The 23,359-nt window shown below is 65.0% G+C and overlaps 7 protein-coding genes across 7 annotated transcripts; 3 read left to right on the forward strand and 4 right to left on the reverse strand.

Moving 5' to 3' along the window:
• Positions 1-22: 22 nt before the first annotated feature.
• F751_5601 (Trifunctional nucleotide phosphoesterase protein YfkN) lies at positions 23-2,776 on the reverse strand (the record flags this gene model as incomplete). The annotated part of the gene is made up of 5 exons (XM_011402322.1): positions 23-808; positions 1,053-1,457; positions 1,527-1,813; positions 2,054-2,303; positions 2,717-2,776. The coding sequence occupies 5 exons, from the start codon at positions 2,774-2,776 to the stop codon at positions 23-25; spliced, it is 1,788 nt and encodes a 595-aa protein (XP_011400624.1).
• Positions 2,777-2,966: 190 nt separating this feature from the next.
• F751_5602 (hypothetical protein) lies at positions 2,967-4,309 on the forward strand (the record flags this gene model as incomplete). The annotated part of the gene is made up of 3 exons (XM_011402323.1): positions 2,967-3,497; positions 3,620-3,887; positions 4,065-4,309. 3 exons carry the CDS (start codon positions 2,967-2,969, stop codon positions 4,307-4,309), a joined length of 1,044 nt encoding a protein of 347 aa, XP_011400625.1.
• Positions 4,310-5,106: 797 nt separating this feature from the next.
• F751_5603 (hypothetical protein) lies at positions 5,107-6,070 on the reverse strand (the record flags this gene model as incomplete). Its single annotated transcript, XM_011402324.1, has 3 exons — positions 5,107-5,160; positions 5,672-5,782; positions 5,864-6,070. 3 exons carry the CDS (start codon positions 6,068-6,070, stop codon positions 5,107-5,109), a joined length of 372 nt encoding a protein of 123 aa, XP_011400626.1.
• A 148-nt stretch (positions 6,071-6,218) lies between these two features.
• F751_5604 (Fidgetin-like protein 1) lies at positions 6,219-12,017 on the forward strand (the record flags this gene model as incomplete). Its single annotated transcript, XM_011402325.1, has 11 exons — positions 6,219-6,345; positions 6,705-6,751; positions 7,162-7,361; positions 7,440-7,544; positions 7,648-7,880; positions 8,058-8,690; positions 8,890-9,040; positions 9,224-9,359; positions 10,339-10,593; positions 10,763-11,453; positions 11,767-12,017. The coding sequence occupies 11 exons, from the start codon at positions 6,219-6,221 to the stop codon at positions 12,015-12,017; spliced, it is 2,829 nt and encodes a 942-aa protein (XP_011400627.1).
• A 672-nt stretch (positions 12,018-12,689) lies between these two features.
• On the reverse strand, positions 12,690-17,912 carry F751_5605 (ATP-binding cassette sub-family G member 2; the record flags this gene model as incomplete). The annotated part of the gene is made up of 12 exons (XM_011402326.1): positions 12,690-13,007; positions 13,180-13,308; positions 13,553-13,585; positions 13,802-13,858; positions 13,986-14,158; positions 14,317-14,788; positions 15,152-15,364; positions 15,534-15,659; positions 15,800-15,913; positions 16,963-17,123; positions 17,274-17,446; positions 17,797-17,912. 12 exons carry the CDS (start codon positions 17,910-17,912, stop codon positions 12,690-12,692), a joined length of 2,085 nt encoding a protein of 694 aa, XP_011400628.1.
• Positions 17,913-18,699: 787 nt separating this feature from the next.
• On the forward strand, positions 18,700-20,017 carry F751_5606 (hypothetical protein; the record flags this gene model as incomplete). Its single annotated transcript, XM_011402327.1, has 4 exons — positions 18,700-18,817; positions 18,991-19,212; positions 19,344-19,634; positions 19,830-20,017. 4 exons carry the CDS (start codon positions 18,700-18,702, stop codon positions 20,015-20,017), a joined length of 819 nt encoding a protein of 272 aa, XP_011400629.1.
• A 243-nt stretch (positions 20,018-20,260) lies between these two features.
• On the reverse strand, positions 20,261-21,976 carry F751_5607 (hypothetical protein; the record flags this gene model as incomplete). Its single annotated transcript, XM_011402328.1, has 6 exons — positions 20,261-20,455; positions 20,750-20,833; positions 21,098-21,272; positions 21,387-21,533; positions 21,712-21,838; positions 21,946-21,976. The coding sequence occupies 6 exons, from the start codon at positions 21,974-21,976 to the stop codon at positions 20,261-20,263; spliced, it is 759 nt and encodes a 252-aa protein (XP_011400630.1).
• Between the last annotated feature and the right edge of the window lie 1,383 nt (positions 21,977-23,359).

A 23,359-nucleotide genomic window follows, 5' to 3' on the forward strand; every position in this document is an offset into this window, starting at 1 on the left:
CCGGGGACTGCCCCTCGAGCCCTCACACTCCAGGCTCCGGCAGGCAGCCGGGGACACAGCGGATGCGCCCCTCCACCTTTGGGCGCACGCCCCACTTCCCCGTGCCGGGGTCGAAGCAGTACAGCTTCTCCAGCCCTGCCTCGTACGGCTGCATCAGCACCTCCGGCGACCACCCCGTCGGGCTGACTGGTTCGGAAGGGGGGCTGTCTGCTGGGTCGGCGACGTGTGCAGCGCCCGCTGCGGGCGCTCGTGGCCCGCCGCTGCTGCCCACGTCGCCCGAGGTCCGTGTGCCGTGCTGCGGCCTTGCACTGACTCCTTGTCGTGCTCCCACGAGGTCGCCACGCTTTCCCGCCGCCGCCGCGCCGCCACCCTTCCCCCCCTCCCCCCTCGCCAGGCCCTCGTTCAGGGCCTGGATGCGGAAGAAGAGGTGGCGCACCAGGGTGGCCAGGCTGGGCGCGTTGAGCTCCACGCGCAGCGGCCGCGCGGCGCGCATGCATGCGAAGCCGTCGCGGCCGTCGCGCAGGTACGCCTTGGTCACCGCGGAGTAGCGCCGAGCGGGGTCGAGCGCCGCGCCGCCCACGTGCACGGAGGCGGCGTCGACCCGCGTGCCGGGCGGGCGCGCCGGGTCGAAGGCGAAGCGCAGGCCCGAGACCTGCAGGAACCGGCCCTCCGGCTCGGGCCAGGCGCCCACGCCAGTCTCCAGGACGCGCAGCAGGTCGGCGCCCGTCAGCTCCACCGCCACCAGCTCGTCGGTGAAGGGAAGCATGGTGACCACGTCCCGCGTCGTCAGCTGCCCCGCGGCGTGCACCTTGGGTGTCAGTGGGGGGAGGGGGGGAGGGGGTGGGTAGGTGGATGAGGGAGAGGCGGTGTATCCATGGGGCTGGCACCAGCTGTCTAGGGAGCCTGAGAATGCAAGGCGTCTGGCATCGCAGGCGTGACGGTGGAGAGGTCCTTGACCCATATCCTCAGACCCACTCCCCCCTGAAACCCCTTCCCCGCACTCAAAACACAAACAACCCCACCTCCAAGACACCCCCCGCCCCTCTGCTGACCTGGTCGGAGCGCACGGTGCCCCCGTTGAAGAACGCGACCTGGCAGCCCATGGCCACGCGCATGGCGTCTGCCAGCAGGTTGCCCAGCACCGTCTCGCGCCCGCGCATGGCCTCCCCCCGCGCGTCCAGCCCCACGTGGGTCCAGCCCAGCGCCTGGTCCAGGTGCGCACCGACCAGGGCCTCAAACCCCGCGACCAGCGCCTGGGTGGGCGGGTCCGGGGGCGTGCCGGCGCCCACCTCCACCCGCGCCCAGGCGACGTCGGGGCGGGCGGGGTGGGGGCGCAGCGGCAGCGCCAGCTCCAGGCGCGTGAACTCGCGGAAGTCGGTCCCCGACTTGACCACCAGCGTGCCGTGGGGGGCGACCGCCTCCACGCCCCAGTGGTGGTCATGCCCCGCCAGCACCAGCTGCACACCCGGCACGGCGGCCGCCAGCCGCGCGTCGCGCGCGGCGCGCATGTGCGTCAGCGCCAGCACCAGCTCCGCGCCGGCCGCCACCAGGTCGGCCGCCAGCCGCGCGGCGGCGGCCTCCGGGTCCAGGAAGCGCAGGTCGCGCGCCAAGTCCACGCAGGCCAGCGTGGCCAGCCACTCGCGCTCCACGATGCCCAGCAGCCCGACGCGTATGCCGCGCCAGGTCAGCAGGTGCGACTCGCACAGGCCGGCGGGGGGGCGCCCCGTGCGCGGGTCCAGCACGTTGGACAGGAGCCAGGGGAAGGAGCAGGCCGCCACATGGCGACGCAGAACCTCCATGCCAAAGTCAAAGTCTGGTGGTCGGGGGGGGGGGGGGGGGGGAGTTGGAGTGAAGCAGATGGCAGGCGAGCTCAAGCACCATAGCTGCGGTACCTGGCATGGAGCGGGGGCCTTGCCCCTGGACCCCACGCTGCAGACCCAGAAAGAGGGGGGGCCTGGGGCAGCCGGTGGTGGGGCCGCTGAAACCCCATCCTCCCCCACACCCTGACGATCTCCCTCCCCCGCCCTCCGTCCTCCCCCAGCCTCCCACTCACCGTGGTTGCCGACGCAGGCGGCATGCACGCCGATGCTGTTCAGGATGGGCGCCATGTGCTCGCCGCGGGTGAAGGAAGACACCAGGGACGGGTTCAGGCAGTCACCGCTGAAGAGGACGAGGGGCGAGTCGGCGGCGTGGGCGCGAACGGCGCTCACGAAGCGCGCCGCGCCGCCCACGGGCTCCATGGCGCGGGGGGATATCTCGTACACGTCGTTGAAGTGCAGGATGGTGAGGCGGTCGGAGGCGGGCTGCCGGCGGGGGTGGGGCCCGTTCTGGGTGCAGCCCCTGTGTGCTGCGTCCTCCTGAGTGGGGCCAGCACCGTTTCTGGAGCTGCAGAGGCGCGAGGCCCGAGCAAACCTCGGATGGTGCAGGGCCTCGCGGTGCCCGGCCTCGGCATGTCGGGGCTGGAGCGGGCGGGCAGGCGGGGAGGGGCCCCTAGCCAGCAGGCCCCCGACGGCCAGCAGGGCTGCCCGCCTGGCCGCCCTGCCCGGCAGCGATCCCATGCACCACGGGGCTCCCTTGGAGGCCCATGATCGCATGGGATGTGGGTCGGATCCGAATGGAGGCCGCGGAGTGGGGAGGCCTCAGAACACCCCGAGCACCCCGGGGTGCCGGTTTGAAACGACCAATGCGCGTCGCATCCCAGCCAGCAGACACGCACCCCGAACCAATCGATCACTATCAGCAGGAGTCCAATTGATGCTGGTGGGATCCCCGCCATGGGTCAGGACCCCTCCACCAGCGCAGGGAGCGCGCTGTGGCACTGACACTCATCCCGGAAAACCTAGCTGGCGCGAGCTGGCTTCGTGACCCGGCCATGATCCACGACATGCACATCGGTCGCCCAGCCCTGGCCACCCACTTCATCTGATACCATCCAGACAAATTGCTGAGGCATCGCCCCCCAAGCCATGCTGTCGCGGGGGGTGCGGGAGCTGGCCCGGCGGTGGCTCCCAGCCCTGGAGGCCACCCCTGCCACGGCCGGTCTGCACACAGAGGCTGCGCAGATTTACAGCGAGCGACTCGCCAGTCCAGGGGCAGGCTCTGGACCAACTGCTGACACCGGCACGATCTGCGTGGTGCATGGCCTGCTGGGGGTTGGCCGGAACCTGGCCACCCTCACCCGCACCCTGCTGGCCCGGGCCGAGCAGCAGTCCGGCAGGCCCTGGCAAGCCGTCCTCCTGGACCAGCGGTGTCACGGGAGGTCGGGTCACCTGGGCTTGCCTCCTCCGCACATCCTGGCTGCCTCGGCAGAGGACATCCTGAGGCTGTTTAGCAGCGGACTAGAGTATGCAGATGCCCCTGATGTCCTCATCGGCCATTCTCTTGGAGGGAAAGTGTGCCTGGAGCTGACAGCCCAGATGTCGCGGCTGGGCAAGCCTCCTTCCCAGGCAAGACATGGCAATGGGACGCTGACCTCCATGCTGAGAGGAAGGCGACGGGTTCTGGATGGTCGGGTGCACCGCACACCAGTCTCCACTATTGTCGTCGCATCTGCCAATTCTCATCCACCCGTCTTCTATCCTCGAGTCACAATCCCATCACATTCCCCGCCCCCTTCCAGACCTGGGTGCTCGACTCCTGGCCCTTCCGGGCCAGGGAGTCGTTTGGGGAGCTGAGGGACACGGAGCGAGTGCTGGACGCCGTCGCCGCCATCCCCCAGCCCCTGCCCAGCCGGGAGGCCTTGTACCAGCGATTGGGGGAGCAGGGCTTCAGCGAAGGACTGCAGCAGTGGCTGGGCAGCAACCTGCGCCAGCGTGGCAAGGGGCAGTACGTGTGGCAGTTTGATCTGGAGGGGGCGAGGTCCATGCTGGAGGACTATTGCACGCAAGGTGAGCTCGTAGTGCCGGTGCAAAGGGGCCCGCTACTGGTGCCACTCATGCATCAGCAAGGGTGAAGGGAGCGGTGCGGGAAGCAGGGCAGCATGATCTGACGCACCCTTGAACATACTCCCGCCTGGCAACGCAAAGCCCCTCCAACCCAGTGCCCTTGGCCCAATCCTTGCACAGACTACACCGACCTCCTGACCACGCCGCCGCCGGGGACCACAATACACATGGTGCGTGCTCTGGAGTCGGATCGCTGGACCGAGGAGAGCGTGGAGACGCTGCGGGGCCTGGCTGCGGTGCCTGGCATGGCAGACCGGGGGGTGCTGGAGTACCACGAGCTCCCAGACGCCGGGCACTGGGTCCATGTGGACAACCCCCAGGGCCTCCTGGACATGATTGCGCCCTCCTTATCGAAGACCCTGTGAACGTGCAGTTGAGGAATGCAATGGCAGACCTTCCATCGCCATTCCCGGATCCATACTGGTATTGCTGTTATCAGCATCTTCTACAGGGCCGGTGAGGGTGAGCCATGGAACAGCCTACCTTCGGTTTGTGTTTTGTGGATGATGGCTCACGTGCGGGCAGGAGGAGATTCTTTATCTTTCGGAAGCGCGACGCGGTGCCATCCACACCATCGACATTCGCGGAGGGGGTGTGCACTCCTTACTTGAGTGGTAAAACACGATTTGGACTCATTAAGCACGACCTAAAGCGCAATGCTGTCTTCCACGAGCCTGGGACGCGCGGGGGTGTGCCACCCCAGCCACTCTCGACCGAGGGGAAATGTGAGGGCCTTGTGTCAGCAAGGCTCTGATGCCAAGGGCCCACAGAGAGGATCAACCTCCCGCAGGTACTTGACACGAATGGGCAATGGGCTGGGGTTACGGGAACTGTTGTTTCCGCCGCGACTCCACAGTTCGGTGATCACTTGTTTGTGCGCGTCATCATGCCAGGGATGCGCTGGCCCTCCTGGCCGTCCCATTGCTGATGCCAGCCCCGGCTGTAGCAGCTTTCGGGGTAGATCCTCGGCAAGCGCTGAGGGACAGTTCTGCACGCAAGAAGCAGCTGAAAGAGGCCGCCAAGAAGATGCGGGAGAAGGTGCGTCTTGGGGGGGAGGGCCTTGCGTGCTCAGCCCTCGTTGGCTCCAGACAAGGGAACGTTTGACAATGCAAGGTCCTTCCAACTTCCAGGGAGTCGCTGAGGAGGCATTTAAGGATAGCAGCTACAGCCTGCCGGAGGAGTCCCGCACCCCAAACATGAGGAACTTGTCGGTGAGCTGGAATACACACTTGACGTGATCACGGGTGTACTAGGTCATGTCCTCTCATTGCTATTATCCTTGTCTCACCAGCCCTCGTTTCTGCCCTTTAGGATGAGGTTGTTCCAAAGAACTAGTCGCTGGAAGCTGGACAGTATCTGCTGAAGATTCCCGCTTTTTGCATTGTGCGCAACCAGGAGTCTGATCTTCCCCATTCAGATATTACTTCTGTGGACGGCGAGTGAGATATTTTGATGCGTTTGCTCATGGCATTCCCCGGGAGGAGCCACCCGGGCGCAAGGGGCACCCGGGAAAGCACGGAGTACCCTTACCCCTCCCTACCGGGCATGCGCCGGTTGCTAGCAGCTTATTCCCGCGGACGGGATATCGCTGGCGCAATTGGTTGCCTCTAATGGCGAACCGGGGGGTGGGGGGTGGGGGGAAAGGAAGGGGAAGCAGGGGGTCCACCAGAAGCTGTGGGACGAGGTGCATTCGCCAAAAAGGACTTGGTCAGCATCAGGATGTTCACCGCCCCATTGACGTCGCGGTTGATAACGTTGACCTTGCAGGCCGGGTTGACGCACCGCTTGGTGTCCCACACGTCCACCAGCTTCTCCTCACCTCGGCAACCCCGCACGTACTGGTGGGCATGGAGGGTGGCGTGACAGGCGCAACACAGTTTGGAAGTCCTGTGCTCGTCAACCACCACCACCCTGCACACCCGCCGCAGGCGCCGCAAGAAGCGTATCCAGGGCCCAGGCGGAGTCCCCCGCATGATGCCCCCTCGGTCCTGGGCCGACCAGTTGCCCACGCCCACGACAGTGGTCATGCCAGGGGGGGCACGGAACTGCTCCGCCAGCTGGGTGATGGCCCGCTCCCTGCTGACGTAGGCCTGGTGGCGCACCCTTCGAAACGGCTTCTCGTGCATGTGCCAGGCCAAGCCCCGTCGCAAGGTGGGGACGATCCACGCAACCCGCGACAGGAGCACCTCTGTGCTCGCTGTCTTATAGGTGGGGCACCTGTGGGAAGAGGGGGGAGTTTGAGGAGGGGGTTTGGTACACACTTGGAGCGATGGCATGGAGACGTGGACGGAACTGTGGGACACCAAGCGGTGCGTCAACCCGGCCTGCAAGGTCAACGTTGTCAACCGCGACGTGAATGGAGCGGTGAACATCCTGATGCTGACCAAGTGCTTTTTTGAGAGTGCACCTCGTCCCACAGCTTTTGGTGGACCCCCTGCTTTCCCTTCCTTTCCTCCACCCCCCACCCCCCCGGTTCGCCATTAGAGGCAACCAACTGCGCCAGCGATATCCCGTTCGCGGGAATAAGTTGCTAGCAACCGGCGCATGCCCGGTAGGGAGGGGTAAGGGTACTCCGTGCTTTAGGGTGCCCCTCGCGCCCAGGCTCCCCCCATGATGCGACATGCCGCGAGATCGCTCCTTGATGTCCGATGTTTGCAGATACTAGCCAATTCAGGTGTGCGGGTGATCAATTGAATGCCTCGTCAAAGACGTGTGAGAGCAGAGCCTCGATAGCGCGTTGTTCCACTCCCCTGGTTGCAGGAACGAGTCTCGCCTCAGCGACAACATGGCCCGCTGCGAGCACAGCGGTGAGGGACACAGGTTCAGGCTGTGATTTGCACGATTTCTCACCGATACCGTGCACAAAGCGCCAGTGAGTGGTGCCGTGCTGCCCAGGGAGGTCCTGTACAATTTCTTTCTTCTGTCATGCTCCCCTTGCCAGGCACCCAAATGCGCACAGGACGGCCATGCAAGTAGCTCTGGAGCATGGCGCACACATGCCCTCGTTGCGCTCGCGGCTGGAACGGCAGCCACGACGAGCGTCGCCCTGGCATCGGAGGCAAGGACTGTCGGGTGTCGGTCTGGCGGCTGCTGGAGCATGCGCATGTGCCGTCCTTATGGCATGCTTGGCCAAGTCTGCGATCCACCTGTACGCTGAATGTCAGTGCAGGTCCCTTGGAGCCACGCAAAGCTCAGATCCCTTTCGTCCCGTGCACAGGCGGCGCGGCCGAGCCTGCAGCAGATCCGGGCAGCCGCTGAGCTGAGCTGGCAGGAGCTGGACGAGCACATGCACCGAGCGGGGGCCTCGCGTCAGGGGAGCCCCGCTGGGCCGGCGACGCCCCGGCCCAGCGTGGAGGAGACCGCGGACGGCTCGGTGCGCGTGATCCTGCACATCCCCGCCGGCCTCTCCGTCCCCGGGTGCCTGGGCGCCCTGCGCGCTGCGCTGGCCGCGGGGCCGCGCGCGCCTGGCGGCCTGCGCGTCACCGAGTCCTCCAGCTGGGGCGCGGAGGGCGGCACCACCCTGCTCCAGCGCTCCTCCGACGCGCTGGGCACGCTGAGCGTGCGGGTCTTCCGCCCCGCGGCCAGCGACCGGCCTGCCAGGTGCGCAGCGCAGCCCAGTGGGGGTGGGCAGCGCTGGAGGCCGAGGGGCACCAGGGGCTCGTGAGCATTCATTCCTCGCCCCAAACCCACCCCGCGCGTCCAGGGTGGAGATCGCCGGCGCCTTCCAGGCGGCCGACCTGGCGCTGCTGCAGGCGGCGGCGCGCGGCGCGTGCGGCCTGCCGGGCGGCGCCCGGCCCTGGGCCGACGAGCTGGGAGCGGTGCTGGGCCTGGGGCGGGGCCTGGGCTCCGTCTTCGACCTGGGCCCGCTGGGTCCCATGATGCAGCACATGCAGGAGTTCATGCGCGAGTTCCAGGCCCTGGAGGGCGAGGAAGCAGGTGGGTGGCCGAAAGGGGGGGGGGGGGGGGGTCTGGGCGCAGTGCAGAGGGAGATGGTCTGGGCGCAGTGCGGGCTCCCACTGGCAGTCTGTGTGCTTCACTGGTGGTGTCCTTGTGCCTTCCCCTTGTTCATCCTCGTGTGACTGTGGCAAAGTGTAATCCCCCCTCCCCTCTCAGGCCCAGTCTACCCTGGGGAGGAGCGTGACGCGGCGCCCTTCCCCTCCGCCCAGCATCGCGCCAAGCGCTTTGACGACTGGGGCGGCGGCGGCCGCGAGCAGGCCCCCTCCCCCGCGGCGGCTGCGGAGAGGGTGCTGACGGAGCACGGCGCCACCGTCATCCACCCGGGCCCCCCCGGCTCGGTGGACTGGGGCGTGCTGGCGGGTTACGAAGCTCAGAAGCGGCAGATGGAGGACACCCTGCTGCTCTCCCTGCTGCACCCCGAGGTCCACGCCGGCATCGCGGCCCGCACCCGAGCCGCCCCCGGCCCCCTCCGCCCCCGGGCCGTGCTGTTCGAGGGGCCGCCCGGCACGGGCAAGACCACCAGCGCGCGCATCCTGGCCACCCAGGCCGGCGTGCCGCTGGTCTACATCCCACTGGAGTCCATCGCCTCCAAGTGGTACGGCGAGGCCGAGGCGAGGCTGGGGCGCCTGCTGGCGGCCTGCGAGGCGCTGCCGAGCGGCTGCATCGTGTTCCTGGACGAGGTGGACTCGCTGGCGACGGCGCGGGGGGAGAGCATGCACGAGGCCACCCGACGGACGCTGGGCGTGCTCCTGCGGCACATGGACGGTTTTGACGCCAACAAGCGCACGGGTGAGGGTGGAGTCGGGTCGCTGGGCAGGGGCACCCTGTGTGTGTGTGTAGTGGTGGGGGGGCAATGGCACGGCTGGCCCTCCAAGCGTCTCTGTGATAGGGAACTCGGCGAGGATGTGCCCCCCATTAGCCGCCCCCCCCCCCCCCGCCCCTTGGATGGTGTCAGGGCACCATGACTCCCCTCACCCCACATGCACAGTGGTCATCGCGGCGACCAACAGGAAGAGCGACCTGGACCCGGCGCTGCTCAGCCGCTTCACCACCAGCGTCTACTTTGGCCTGCCCACGGAGGACGACAGGCGAGATGAGGGGCTGGGTGGTGGGGTACTTGGACTGAGGTTCGACCATCGGTGTGAAACCTTGCATGGGCTTGGGTTGCGCACGCCGTGCAGCGGCGGGCAGCGTCTTGTGCTGGATGTGTGGATAGGCAGTTGTCCTCATGCGCGTAGCTGCGCGTCCTGCCTGACCAGCGACGCCAGCTGGGGCCCCACTGCCGACCCCGCTGCCGCCCCACTCACACATTCACGCTGCAGGGCCCACATCCTGGAGCAGTATGCGAAGCACTTGACCCCGGAAGAGCTGGCAGAGCTTGCCGGCGGGACGCCCGGACTGGCGGGGCGGGACCTGAGGGACGTCTGCGAGCAGGCAGAGCGGCGCTGGGCCTCCAAGGTGTTGTCGGGGCGGTCGGCAGGGGAAGGGCTGCGGTCTCGTGTGATGTCTGTGGCTCACGGAGGGGCGGCCTGGCGATTGCCATGCCTGCGCCACGTCGCCAACTAAAAACGAAGACCCAGCGTCCGACGTTTTTCCCCGCACAGGTCATTCGAAAGGAGGCAGACAGTAGCAGCCTGCCCCCGCTGCAGGAGTATGTGCAGGCAGCACAGCAGCGGTTGGCGGAGAAGACCACAGAGCCGGCCTGGCTTTTGTGACTGCCGCCGAGCTGCAGAGGCCGAACATGGCACACATGCCAGTACTGAATGCCAGAGGGGGGTTCTGTAAGGGTTCATCGATCCAAGCGCTGGTTGAGCGCCGTTCCGGAGGGGCAAGGAGGCTTGCCAGGCCGCGTCGGCTATGGGGCTGGAACGGGTGCCGCAGGGATCGACCCTGGCCAACCACCCCGGGCGCAGCAGAACAGAGTCGAGCGGTTGCGTGTTCGGCACCAGGTGCCACCACCCCTTCCCCTCGCGTGTCCCACACTCCGAACATCAAATTGTAGAGACGCAAGACCCACCAGCTCCAAGGTCTCCTGTTTGGCGCCTGGGGCCCGTGCCACAAGCCATGGCCGGTGCCAAGCCTGGCAGTTACCGGCAGCTCGTCAGGATGGACTCATGGGGCATGCAGGTGGGTCATGATGGTGATTTGGCCCTCTCAAAGGTACCAACAATGGGTGACGTGCCGCCGGCGTGGAATTGGTTTGGTCGTGATCTCGCCGCAAGCGCTGCCATTTGCAGGGTCCCGTGGGTTTGCTGCCCACCACGTCCGACCTGCAAGCCTACGACCAGTCCTTCCTGCCTGGACCCGGAACCAAACAAGAGGATCACCCTGGCGTGGTGCGTCGCCTGTGCTGTCATACCGCGGGACTGCCCAGGGTGGTGATGGGGGTGTGACAATGGGCCGACCCTGAACGCGCCCACGCACCCCTCCCCTGCAGGACGTCGCCCCCTCCGCCCTGCCCGCTTACATGCTCAACGCCGAGGAACGTCGCGCCAGCTCAACAGACTCCACAAGCACGGCGCATGGTGCCGCGGCCGTGCATTCCGGCGTGTCGACATCCTTCCCACTGCAAAAGGCCCTTGTCGGGCCTCTTCGGCAAGTGAGCTTGGACCTCCTCACGGCAGCCGCGCTGGCGCACGACACGGATACCCCGCCCGAGAGGCACTCCATCTTCCAAGATGTCCTCGAACAGGTGAGGGGCTCCGCGAGACAGCATCTCCGAGACCCGCCTCGGTGGACGAGTGTGGGAGCGGGGCCCGGTAACATCACACCCTGCCGTCATGTCTTCGTGCAGGGCCTCCCCCCTTCCCTGCCAGCCGCATGCCTGCTGATCCCCAAGTTTGCACGCCCCCTTCCTGCAGCTTTCTGGTCGACAGGAGGGCTCAGTATCCCGGACCACGTCCGGCCTCGTCCCCCTGCCCTCCCTCCACTTCCTGGAGGGCCTGCTGGATGACATGGAGATGAACTCCTCCCACCCCAACGAGCCCCCCCTGTACCTCCCCCTGGACAGCTTTGACCTGGTGGACCGCAGCTGCAGTGGCGAGCAGCCGGCCATTGGGTCCCCGCCGGACCAGCCCCACCACGGCCTGCCCTCCCCGCGCGCGCACCCCAGGCCCCTCATCCGCCAGCCCTATGTGACCTACAGCACTCCTCCCCGGGCTGCGCCCCCGACCTGCGAGCCCCCCGCCGCGGGGACGACCCCCGGCGGCCGCTGGCGTGCCCGGCGGCAGGGCCCCTCCCGGCTGCGCACCGGGGCATCGGCGGAGCGCGCTGGACGGCGCGCGGCGCCCCCGCCGGACGACGAGGAGGACGAGGAGGAGGATCTCGAGGCCCCGGAGATGGTGCTGCTCACCAGCAAGTCAGGGCGGGTGCGCAGGGTGGCCTCCTTTGTCGGCGGCAAGCGGGCGCGGGAGGCCCTGCAGGCCGTCAGCCCGGCTAAAGCCCCCGCGGCCCTCCGAGCGCTGCCCGGCTCCGAGTCCGAGCTCAGCGTGGGCGGGGAGTCAGGGGAGGAGGCGGACCTCGGCAGCGGGCGCCTGGGACGGCGCGGCAGGGGTGAGGCTGGACTGTCGGAGGCTTGGGGCATGCCGTCTGGGAGGAAGGGTCGGTTGAGTGTGGCCACACCAGATCTTTTCCATGATGCGTGCTGACCGCCGGAGCTCCCCTGCACCCGACCACCCCGTTGAATGATAGTATCCTGAGCGTACCCCTCTCTTGGGCATTGAACTATCTAGGCCCCTGTCATCCATTCCCACTGTCTGCCCGCTTCGATGCACCTCGGCCCCTGCTCACCTCCCCGCCCCGTACGCCACCACTGCCTCATACTCGGCCCCAACCCATACGCCCTCGTCCTCCCCAAACCCCGCAGGCGCCAAGGCCCAGCGCACGACGTGCCTGAACTGTGGCTGCCACTCCACGCCCCAGTGGCGGTGCGGCCCGCTGGGGCCCCGCACGCTGTGCAACGCGTGCGGAGTGCGGTTCAAGAAGGGCCTGCCCCTCAACTGCTGGCCGCTGCGCGACGGCATGGTGCTGCCGCCCGGCGCCACGCTGCCGCCGGGGCTGGAGGTGCCAGAGGGCATGCGCATCTACTCACACGCGCAGGCCGGGTGCCTGGACTGACGGGTGACATGGCGCAGAGGCCGGGGCCCCTGCGCTTCATGCCCGGCCCGCGAGGGGCCGGGGACTCCCACCTTAGAAACACTGCTTGAAGCACGACTGGGGAACTGGGACCCGACTGATACATGCGCTCCCACCCCTGCTGAAACATGGCCTGTAAGCATCCTTCATGTGGAGTGTTTCCTTGGTGCAGGGGAGTCCTTTGCTCGTTGGTATGCTGTGCATTTCGTGACATGGGAGCGGAAATTGTTCAGATGGGGTCTGGCCGTGGACCAGAACAAACCGCTGAGGCTGAGCGGTGGGAAAAGGTTGCACGTGCGAAGGGGTACTGGCGGCGGGTACGTGACAGGAGTGCGTCTGGACAAGCATCATGTGGCGAAGGGACGTCTAACATCGGTCTTCGATGGGGAAGAAGTGTCTCAGGTGCCTCCATGTGGAAGGCGCAAGTTTGGCCTGAAGGGTACACTGGATAGGACCGCAGGGAGTATGGGGTGCTCTGGACACTCATGGGAACGGTGCAGGAGCGGCCTCCTTGACAAACCTTCACGCGACATTCTTGGGTCCCAGTGTCGAGGAAGAAGGGGGACTTGAGCGAGCCTTTGCTCTGCTGTTACCAAGCCAGATGCTGGTGACACCGGCCCGGAGCGAGTCTCAATCCAGGAGCTCCAGGTGACCTCACAAGAATCGGAAGCGGGACATGACGACCAGTCCCAGAAGGGCCAGGAGCCTGGAGCCGAGGTAGATGCATGCCAGGATGACGCAGTTGACCGCGATGGACAACCCGTTCTGGATCTGGCTGGGGACCAGGGTGGAAGCCGCCACGGGGGCGCCCTCCGGGGTGTACAGGGTCAGATACTGGGTCTCGTTCTGGACCAGGGCGGTGTAGGCGTAGGTGAGATAGCTCATCTTGCCCACCCACTTGAAGTAGACCGGGATGCTGGACACCAGGAAGCCGCTGAAGCTGAGCAGGATCAGCAGGACAAAGGTAAGGACCTGGATGGCGTGAGGGGGCGAGGGGGGGGGGGTGCGAGCTGTGTCTAGTTGCGTGAAGATATGTTTAAAATAGAGAGGCGAGCACCCGCACACAGGATCAGGCGAACAGTGTCAAACCCAGGCTGGAAGGTGAAAGTCCGGCCCTCCTTCCCTCCCTACCCTTCAGCCTCACCAGGATGGCGTAGGTGCTGTTCTTTGTGAGCATGGCGCACAGCATGCCGATGGTCTCGCTGACCAGCTGGAACAGATTGTACACCAGGACGTAGACGAAGAAGGACCCTGGGCGGCCAATGTACCCAATCTGGCGCAGGGGAATGGGATGGGGCGGGTAGTGGGGGCTGGCGTGTTTGGAGCGGCACATGTTGGGCGCTTTGAAACAGCACGGGGTGGGGAGGGACGTCCCGGGAGCAGGGACTGAATGCTTGGGGAGACTGTCTCAAGCTGTTTTGCAGATGTGTCAACCCCCCAGTCGGCCACACGGAAACCCTGGCCAGATTTGCACCCTGCGACAGCAAGTTTGCCCAGGCCACGACCCTGCAACTCACCATCCAGTAAGAGATGCAGCAGAAGAGCGTGGTCTGTAGGCGTGTGAGGACGTGGGTGGTGGAGAGGTTTGACAATGGCTTCCAAATAATTGGCCGACGCTCCTTACTACACAGTCCAGTAGAGAAAGTCCTGGCACATGGCAGCTTGTCCCCAAACATTCCAGCTGCAGGTTCCTCTACATCAGACATCCAGATTTGAAGGCCCTGCAGGATGCAGCACCCCCTCGTTCACACCCCCCTGACCCGCACCTGGGCAATCTGCATGGGAGTCACGGTCAGCGTCCTCGCCAGGAACCACGCCGGGATCTGCGTCGGCGGCGGCACAGGTTCCGAGTCTTGGGCTGGCACATGCTTCTGCACGGACTGGCCTCCCGTGCCAAGGTCCCGCCTTGCCCGGCAGCCCTCCGCTCCCACCCGCGCCCATCTGCCTCACCGAGTACATGCCCTGCTGGGACTCGCGGCGGAGCAGCAAGCGGTCCTTGTCCCAGATGGTGACGGCGGTGTAGGAGGGTGTGAAGGAAAGGATGGCCAGGCCGAACCAGAGGGAGGCCAGCCGGTCGGACAGGCCCGTAGTTGTGGAGTGGTTCAGCCTCAGGTACATTAGGCCTTTGAAGGGAGGGGGAGATGTCTCAGCTGATCAGGCATAAATTCTGATGGGGTGCAGCACTTGATGGCCTTGGCCGTGTGGCGAGAGGCTGCACCCCCCCCCAGCTTGATCGCAGACGCTCATCACACCAATTAAACTCCTCTCAACCCCAACTCACCCATGAACACGGCAAGGAAGCCGTACTGCGCCAGCTCGGACATGAGCATGACGGGGTTGCGGACCCACATGCGCGCCATGCGCTGACTCAGCAGCGCCACCTGCCTCACGAAGGGGGCGTCCGGGCGGGACTCCTGCGCCGCCTCTTCCTGCTCCAGCATGCTGCGGCTGCGCCCCTCCACCGCCAGCGCCTCGGGCAGCGCGGTGAGATTGCCATCCCCCGTCTCGAGGTCCTTGGCGGCCAGGGCCTCGTGCTGTGCCACCAGCTTATCCCGCGCCCCCTCCTCCTTCAGCACACTCAGGAAGTGGTCCGAGGGGTTGGTGTAGGCGGGGCAGGGGTACCCCGCCGCGCCGAAGAAGGGCAGGGCGTCCGACCAGGCGCCGGAGAAGACGGTGCGGCCATCGGCGAGGAGCATGAAGTCGTCAAATTTGGACGTGATCAGCGAGTTGGGCTGGTGGATGGTGACCACCACCTGCAGGATGGAGGAGATTTTTTGGGAGGGGGCGGTTTAGTGCGCGGGGTGGTTTTGTGGGGGGGGGAGGATGGGCAGTGCACCTTGTGGCTGGGAGAGGGGCAAGGGATTACATGAGGGGCCGCACCGTCAGCAGCCTGCCACACTAACATCCACGCATCATGGCCTGAGAATACAAACGCGCTTTACAAGCCGCGGGCAGGGCCAGCCCTCGCAATGTTTCGCTCTACATCCCCCTTCACCAACTGCGTCCTTTGAAACGCCTACATAACAGCGGTCTGATTCCACTGGGCCCAACCCTCCCCACCTCCCCTTCACACACTTGCATCCATGCAACCAAGCTCTCCACATCCAGTCGCTCACCGTCTTGCCCTTGCGCGCCAGGCGCACCAACAGCGTCATGAGGGACACGGCCATCTCCGAGTCCAGGCCCGAGGTAGGCTCATCCAGGAAGAGGATGCCGGGCTCCTTCACCAGCTCGATGCCAACCGAGACGCGCCGCTTCTGGCCGCCGCTGATGCCCTTGATGCCGATAAGGTCGTCTCCGATGAGCGTGTTCTGACACCCCTCCAGCTCCTGTGTGTTGGGGGTGAAGCGAGGAAGTCGGTGTGGAGGGGGGGAGGCCGGAATAGAAGGGGATCACTGAGGATTTGAATCAGCGGCCAGGAAGGGTGAGGAGGCAGCCGGCGCAACAGCCTCTTGTGCAAGTGGATCATCTTCGAGCATCAGCAGCCCACACACTCACCAGCTCTGCCAGGGTCTCATCCACGCGCGCCTGCTTCTCCTCCCGGGTCATGGTTTGGGGCAGCTTGAGCAGCGCGCTCAGCGTGATGGCCTCCCGAACCGTGCTGCTGGAAAGCAGGACATCCCTCTGTACCAGCGGGGGCGAGGGAAGGGGGTTCCCTCGCAGGTCGGAGTGCAAGGCCACAATGGCAGGTCCACGAAGAAGCCGTGGGCACAAGGAGCACAGAAAGGTCCCATCCCTCGCATGTCGGCCGAGACACCCCGGACCTGCAGTACATAGCATGACTGCCTCTGGAAGGCGGCGCGCTGGCGTGGAGCTCCATTCACATACACAGACCCCGTCTGGGTGCCCCCGTAGACGTTGTTGGCCAGCATGTCGAGCTATTAAAGAGGGTTCACGGTGTAAGGGGTGGGTATGATGGGGTGGTTTCTGAGATGGGTGCCCGTACTGCGATTGATAGAACCACCGACCCTCTCCCCCACTCCGGCACCCACCAGCGTGGTCTTCCCTGCGCCGGAGGAGCCCCTGATGGAGGCACAGAGGATACTATAATTGTAAAAATTAATCATTACTGAGCTGGTACCCTTCAGTAGCTTGCCCCATGCGCCTGCCTTCTGCCCTGACACCCACCACGAAACCTCTCGCTCACATGATGGCCAGCACCCTTCCCGGTCTGCATTGGCCGCTGATCCCCTTCAGGACCTCTAGCGTGCTTCCATCCTTGAGTTGAACCTTGAACCGAAGGTCCGTGAAGGACACCTCCAGGTTTGTGTCCCCTTTCATCGGCTCAGGCTCGCCGAGGCGAGACGAAGGTGGGGGCTGACGCGGCGCGTCTTGTTGGCAGCGACAGTGCCTTGTAAAGCTGGATCAGAGCTCGACAACAAAATTCTAGAGGAGGACGGCAGAATTGCGGAGCAGCGTAGATGGAGACGTGGGAATCGAGTGGGGACATGGTCACAAGCGTCGAGTGAGCACACACCCATGCGCATATCGCGCGCAATATGCATCGTCTTGGTGACTCCGGACCTTGCCACGGCACGCCTGCCCCATTCTAAGCGATCAACTCTTGATCCCTGTGGGGGCATGTAGCAAGGCTTCCAAGAATATCACAGCCCATCATCAAGAGTATATCCCCACAGAGGGCCAGTCGACATACTGTGAACTTCTTGCGCCCGGCATGGAGAATGTTGCACCCTACTCAGAGCTGAGCTTCTCCTTGTTGAACGCAGAGAGGACGCTGAGCTTCTTCCCAATCTCAGTCAGCTGTGAAGTGAAATGTGTGAGAAGAGATTCGCACCACGGCTCGTCAATCCAGACTCGAGCAAAGGCGGAGCCCTTCCCCCTCATCCTCGCTTTGAGGCGTCTCGAGCATGTGAACGCCGTCTTCACAGCAAGAGCGCCGCCATGCATCACAGGCGAGTCCCCTCACCCTTCCCCACACAGAGCGCTCTTGCACCTTGGCACCGGATGCGCTTGCTCCCGAGGCCAGTTTCTCCAGGCGAGCCAGCTCCGTGTCCACCCAGGCCGCGCCCTTCTCCACGGCCTTCTTCATGTACCGCACGTACAGGGCACCGTTGGCCTGAGCCTCACCTGCAGCGGTGCAGTGACATGGGGAGGGGAAGGTTCATGAGCATGCAGATGCCACTGGGGTGAGTTCCATCGTGCTCCTGCAAAACAACCCCTCATACACCTCCACTCAAGCAGGTCTTGCCCTACACCACAGTAAACGAGCCTCCCCACCTGTCAAAGTCAGCACCGCCTCCTCTGTCTGGGCCAGGAGTCCGGCCTGATCGGCACTCCCCAAGAACTTGGAGGCAAAGGTGTCCAGCAACTCGACACGGGCATGGGCATCCGACTGCACCTTCTCAGTCAGGAGGGTAGAAAACGCCTCCAGGGTGCGTCCACCAGAGTAGCTGCAGGGAGAGACAGGGCAGGAGAGGGGTGGTGGTCGATCCTGGGCACATGGAGGCCGGTCACAGGATAGCATGGCGCCACGTATTGAGTTTGATGGGTGGTGCCCATGACGGCATCCCTCTGGAAAACTGCTTCCCCAAAATTAGCCTCATTGAGGTGATACGACATTGAATTTAAGCGTCATTGACTTCACTAGACAGAAGCCGCCCCCCCCTTCCCACCCGACACCTTCTTACTCTGCAGGAGCGGCTGTGGGTTTCCCCCTACCAAAGAACTTGATGGTGGGGAAGCCCTTGATGCCGTAGCGGTCGCCAAGTGACCGATGTGCATCCGCATCGACCTTGGCAACCACGACCCGTCCTCTGAGGCGGGGGTCTGCAGCAGCCGCGTCAGCCAGTTCCTCCCAGATGGGGGCCAGACGCTTGCAGTGACCGCACCTATGGACAGGTACATCAACATGGGCATGATAAAACAGTGGTGTTGAGTGGCTGAGGCTCGCCCCATCACCCATGCCTGCCCATGGGCACATCTGGTGATCGAGCACCAAGGGCTGGCGGAGAAGTTCGAGACGGGGATGCGAGGGCGCAGCACGGCCTGATCTACCCCTAGCCCGATTAAAACTGTAGATCAACGGTCGAATTGTATGCCAGCTCACCAGGGAGCGTAGAACTTGACGAGGACGTGCTTGCCACCATTCACAACTTGATCAAAGTTCTCGGGGGCTGCAAGTGTAACGTAGAAGCGATAATTGGGCAACCAGGATAAATGTATAGCAGAATCATATCAGTCGCGAGCTCACAGAGGGCCTTACTCAGGACAACGGCGGATCCAGGCTTCTCCTCCTGCCCATAGGCTCCTGTCAATAAGGTCAAGAGACCGATGAGAGCAATGCGCCTCATTTCCTTGTATCTATGGATTGAAGTGCTTTATGCTCTGCAACACCGACGGGACACTGCCGCATCCACTGTGGACTTGCCTTTTTATACTGTGGCGTCGCATGGAGATCTCGACCCCTCCACGTGTGATGCCTGCAAGAGATTCAACACCTCGTCAAAGACTCTTGGCGACAAACAGAGGCGCCAACTCTACTTCCAGACGCACATTATCGTTGAGAGGCGGCATCATTGTGTCGAGTAGAGGGTGACTGCACCAGCTCCCTCACGCGGTGGTCACCGATCTTGTGGCCGGGGCACTCGAGGGCCAGAGGGTTGGCATTCACGCTGGATGGCACGCAGATGAACCCCAGCCAGAGATGAAAGCTGTCAATCGATTTGTCAGCTTCTTCCGGTGCTGCACCAACGGGAATGAGCCCAATGGGGACCAGTACTTGCAGCCCCTAAATCTATTCAACCCACGGTCGGGCGTATCAGGTGCGGAGACTCTCCGCATGCCCCTCCCCCCACTCCCTCGCCGAACCCTTGTGACCCCAGAATGCTCCCGGGACTAGTGCTACCCTGTGACCAGGGGCGGGAGCCCCGGGGGGGGCTAGCCCCTGGGAGAAGGGCAGCTGGGGTTGATGTCTCAACCACTACTTTCCCTGCAGTGGAGGACCTGGTGGAGCAGAGCTCGGCCGCCAGGGAGAAGCTATGGAGCAGTCTGGGCACCCTCGAGCCCTTTGCCCTGAGCCAGAACCTCTCTGCAGCAGCTGCCACGGGTCCCAAGTGGCCAGCCCTTCAGCAAAGCTTCCGGCTGATCCATCGCCCCAACGGCTCCGTCCTCCTGGTCAGCGACGGCCTGTCGGACCCCTTTGACGACGTGCAAGAGAGTGAGCTGCGGGCTGTGGGCCGACGGGTGGATGGCGGTGATGATCCTGAACAGCATCCGCCCTGCCACTCAGATCCCACCGGCAGGCGCTCGATGTAGCCCGCCCTTCGGGCTCTCCCCCCCTCATGACAGGTGGTGGCAACGTGAACGGCTACTCCCTGGAGTTCTTCATCGAGACCCCCGCCTCGGAGCTGGGCACCTCCCCCGCGGACGTGAAGGCCAGCTGGCAGTTCCAGCTGCTGTTCACGGTGAGCCAGCTGGCGGCGGGGCACGGCTCCATCCGCTCCATCATCGATGACATGGAGCTGCTGTCCACAGAGGCCGAGGGCGTGGCCGAGGCGGTGCCTGAGGCGGCGCGCGGGGCCCACGTCAACCGCGCGGGGCGCGTGGGGGCGCTGCTCGGCCTCCACGACCCCAGCATGGGTGCGCTGCGAGGGTGGGGCCGGGTGGTCATGGGGCAGGGAATCGCCCTTAGGTGGGCGACACCTGTTCATCGCGTGCAGGAGCAGGCTGGAAGGGCTGCTTTGTGTTTCCGGGGACGCAGCGCCGCCCGCTCTTCTTCGACAGGAACCTCCTCGCCCCCAAAACTCCCCTTCCCCTCGATGACACACCCAATAGGCATCCCTGCCTTCATCCCCAACATGCCGCTGACGGATGTGAGGCTGGTCAACATCAAGCTCATCTCCCTGGCGGAGCTGAAGCTGATCACCGACCGGGGGGCGCACGGCCGGAGGCGGCTGGCGGAGCTGTTTGCCGCGCAGCCCGGCGCCCTGATCAGCTCGCTGGAGAGGCCCTCGGTCCTCTGACCCTGGGTGTCTTGGCGCTGTCCTCCCTTGTAAGCCATTTCTCTTTCGAGCGGGGGGCCCTGGCTCCCTGCAGCTCCACGCTTTTCTGCTCCCCCCCTCCCCCCTGGCATGCGATGGGCTGCCCTGCCTGCATCGCTGGCCCCTCCAACCTTCCCGCATCAGCCGCCCAGCAGGCGCCTGCTCCACTGTGATCTACAGATCGGGCCCGAAGGGTGCAGGGCTCGAGCACGGGACCCTCCAAGGTCAGGTCCAGAGGTGAACATGGCCCCTCGCGTCGCCGGTGGCCAGCCGGCCTCCGGCCTCGTCCAGACACAGGGCGGTGACGGGCCCCAGGGTCTTGGCGTGGCCCTCCAGCACGCAGCGCCTCGTCAGCGACGCGAGGTCGATGACGTGGAGGCAGGCGCCACGCCCGCCACGTCCCAGCACCAGCGCAGAGGCCTGCGCCTCGCAGAGGTAGGCGGTGGCGGGGCCGCCCGGCGGCGCGCCCGCCTCCTCGCCGGCGGCCGGCGGCCCCGCCAGCAGGAAGCGGGCTCGCAGCCGGCCCGGCGCGTCCCAGACCTCCGCCCAGGTCCGCGAGGAGTTGTCCCCGGTCAGCAGGAGCACCCGGCCGGGGCACAGGCACGGCGCGTGCAGAAGGGTGGGCGGGACCAGGGGTCCGCCGAGGTCTGGGGCGGGCGCAGCGCGCAGCGGGCGGGGGCCGCCCCGGCGCAGGATGCACTGCGTGCGCAGCACGCCGTCCGCGCCGTGCATGAAGAGCCAAGGGCCGTTCACCTCGTGCCGCCGGGTGGGGCAGGCGGGGCCGGGGCCGACGGTGTCCTGTGGTGGAGGGGGGGCGCATGGGAGGGAGGAGGTGTCCAGAGCAGCGGTGCAGCCAAGGAGCGCGGGGCCAGGCTCCCGCCGCATGGAGACTGTCATTGAGTGGGGCAAGGCTTTGCGGTCGCACAACAGGCAGTAGCATTGAAAAGCAAGGGTGAAAGTCATCACAGTGCTCCGGCGATCTCACGCACACGCTGCAGCGGCCGGCCTGGCATCGAGTACCGCACCATATCCCCCCCCCCCGCCCCTCCCTGCCCCACCCACATGCATCGATGAGCCGTCGACCAGGGCCAGCAGGGTCAGCCGCTGCGTCCCGCCTGCCGGGCTCGGCCTGATGCACAGCACCGCATCCTCCGAGGCGAAGACGGCATCCACCACTCCGGTGCTGGCAAACCCGAAGATCACGCTGCGAGACCCCACGTCCCAGACGCTATACTGCCTGCATGCACCGGGGTGGGGTGACGGAGTCTTGCCGCCCGGAGAGGTGGATGAGTGGACGCTTCCTCTGGCCTCCTGATCGATGCAGAGGTAAGCCCCCCCCTCGCCAGCGCACCCCTTGGCTGGGTCAAAGACGAGGGCGTGCGCACCCCCATCAGACAGCTCGATGAAGCCAGGGTTGTGCAGGGGCTCGTTGGTCCACAGCGGCATCCAGTCGTGCGGCGTCCCCCTCAAGACCCCTGCCAGGCTGACAACACGGCATCTGGTGAGCACAGGGCGAGAGGGGAGGGGGAAGCAGGGGATCAGAAGTCATCGCTCAGTACGCAGAGACACTGGCTGCCAGGCTCCAGGTTGGTATGCCTGTGCACTGGAAGACTCTCTTAAGGTGTACATCGCGCAATCCTCCTCATGCCATCACCTCAGCAAGGCAGGCAACTAACCTGAGGGACTGGCCGCCGTCACTGAGGAAAGAGCTGATGACAGTGATGCCGGGCCTCCCGGAGACGGCAGAGATGCCATGAATGTGCTCATCGGCCGCCAGATTCAGCACGCAGCCCTCTTTGCTGCCTGGAAACGGTGACGGGGTTGCAGTGCGGAAAGGAATGGCAAACGTGAGACCAGTCTCGGGAGTGCCCGCCTACATCAGACCATGTTCTCGCCCAGCCTTCCCACACCCACCCTCAGAAAATGCCACAGCCACTCCATTTTGGCTGGTGGCGATCGTGAGGCTGCCTGCCAGGACCACCTCGGCTATCGCGGCTCGACGGCGGAGGTGGAGAGGGGGCCACTCCGTATGGGCAGCATGCACATCCCAGGCATCCTGGACAGGCGATGGACAAAGTGTGGCTTGACAGCTCATGGCTCCGCATTGTGCTGCCCCACCCCTTCAATTTCATGCACACTCGGCGTCTGCGATACCTGGGGTGAGAGCTTGGCAATGCTGAGCTCGGCCAGCCATCCCGAATCGCCCAGTCCAACTTCCCTGCCCCGCACACATTCAGGGAGTGGCAGGCAGCCTGATGTCGGTAGCAGGGGAGCGCATACTCTCCTTCCACCTGAGCGCGAGGCGAGCGATGATGTGTAACTCATGTGTGATTTTGGAGGCTGAAATGTCACGAACCCCCAACTTACCACCTGATTTTGCCAGTCTGGCTTGCACTCCGAAGTGATCCAGCCCACTTCACTTCACCAAAGGGTAGGGGGATACAGCAGCGCAGGACATTGGGACCATCGAGAGCGCACTGTATGTTTCTGTCAGCGGTCCAGTGCCGCAAAAAATCCGCCAATGGTGACGCATGTAGACGACGAAGTATAGCACAGTGCCTCGGCTGCAGCGCATGCTGCGCATTAGGTGGGCTCGGTCGCTATGGGAGCACGTCCTCCGCACTCCTGTCGGTTCCCAACCAAGATGTACATTCAAGTTTGACGTGATACTCACGCCTTTGCTCTACACCCGGTCCGGCATCGTTGCAGGCATCTGCACGTGCACAACCCCGCATCAGTTCTTGGGGGTGAATGGAATTCCTTCGCAAGCTGTTCCATCGTTCGGAGGTAGGGTGCCTGGTGTCGGCCAGCCGAGGACTGTGGATGTTTGGCTTGAAATTGAAGTACCAATCCTCCATCCCTGATCCCCGTCCGCAGGACCACCAGACTCAGAGCGAGGCAGGACCCAGGTATCCCGACCCTTCTCCACCCAGCGCGACACAGAACACCAACCCCAAGCGGGTGAAGAGGAGGCCACCCACCCCACAGCCCCTTCTCGAAGAAGCCGAGCCTGGGGCGCAGGGAGAGGTGCAGGTGAGCGCGCGTTGGGTGGCACTGTGACCCGGTGGCAGGGAGCCACCTTGGTGCCGGAATGGCGCCGCCCCGCCCAGGCGTACCGAGGGAATCTGGTGCACTGCCTAGACCACCACACCCCATGCAGGGCCTGGACTGGTACAAGTCTTCGCTGCGGCGAGATGCAGAGGGCGACGTCGCCCAGCATTTCCTGGGCGAGGGCTCTGCCGCCGGCGGGCCGCCGACCGCGACGCAGCGCTCGCGGCAGCTGGGGCGTGCGGCGGGCCAGTCCAGGCTGGTTATAGAGTCAGG

The sequence above is a fragment of the Auxenochlorella protothecoides genome (assembly GCF_000733215.1).
Source record: "Auxenochlorella protothecoides strain 0710 unplaced genomic scaffold scaffold66, whole genome shotgun sequence".
Classification (NCBI taxonomy): Eukaryota; Viridiplantae; Chlorophyta; class Trebouxiophyceae; order Chlorellales; family Chlorellaceae; genus Auxenochlorella; species Auxenochlorella protothecoides.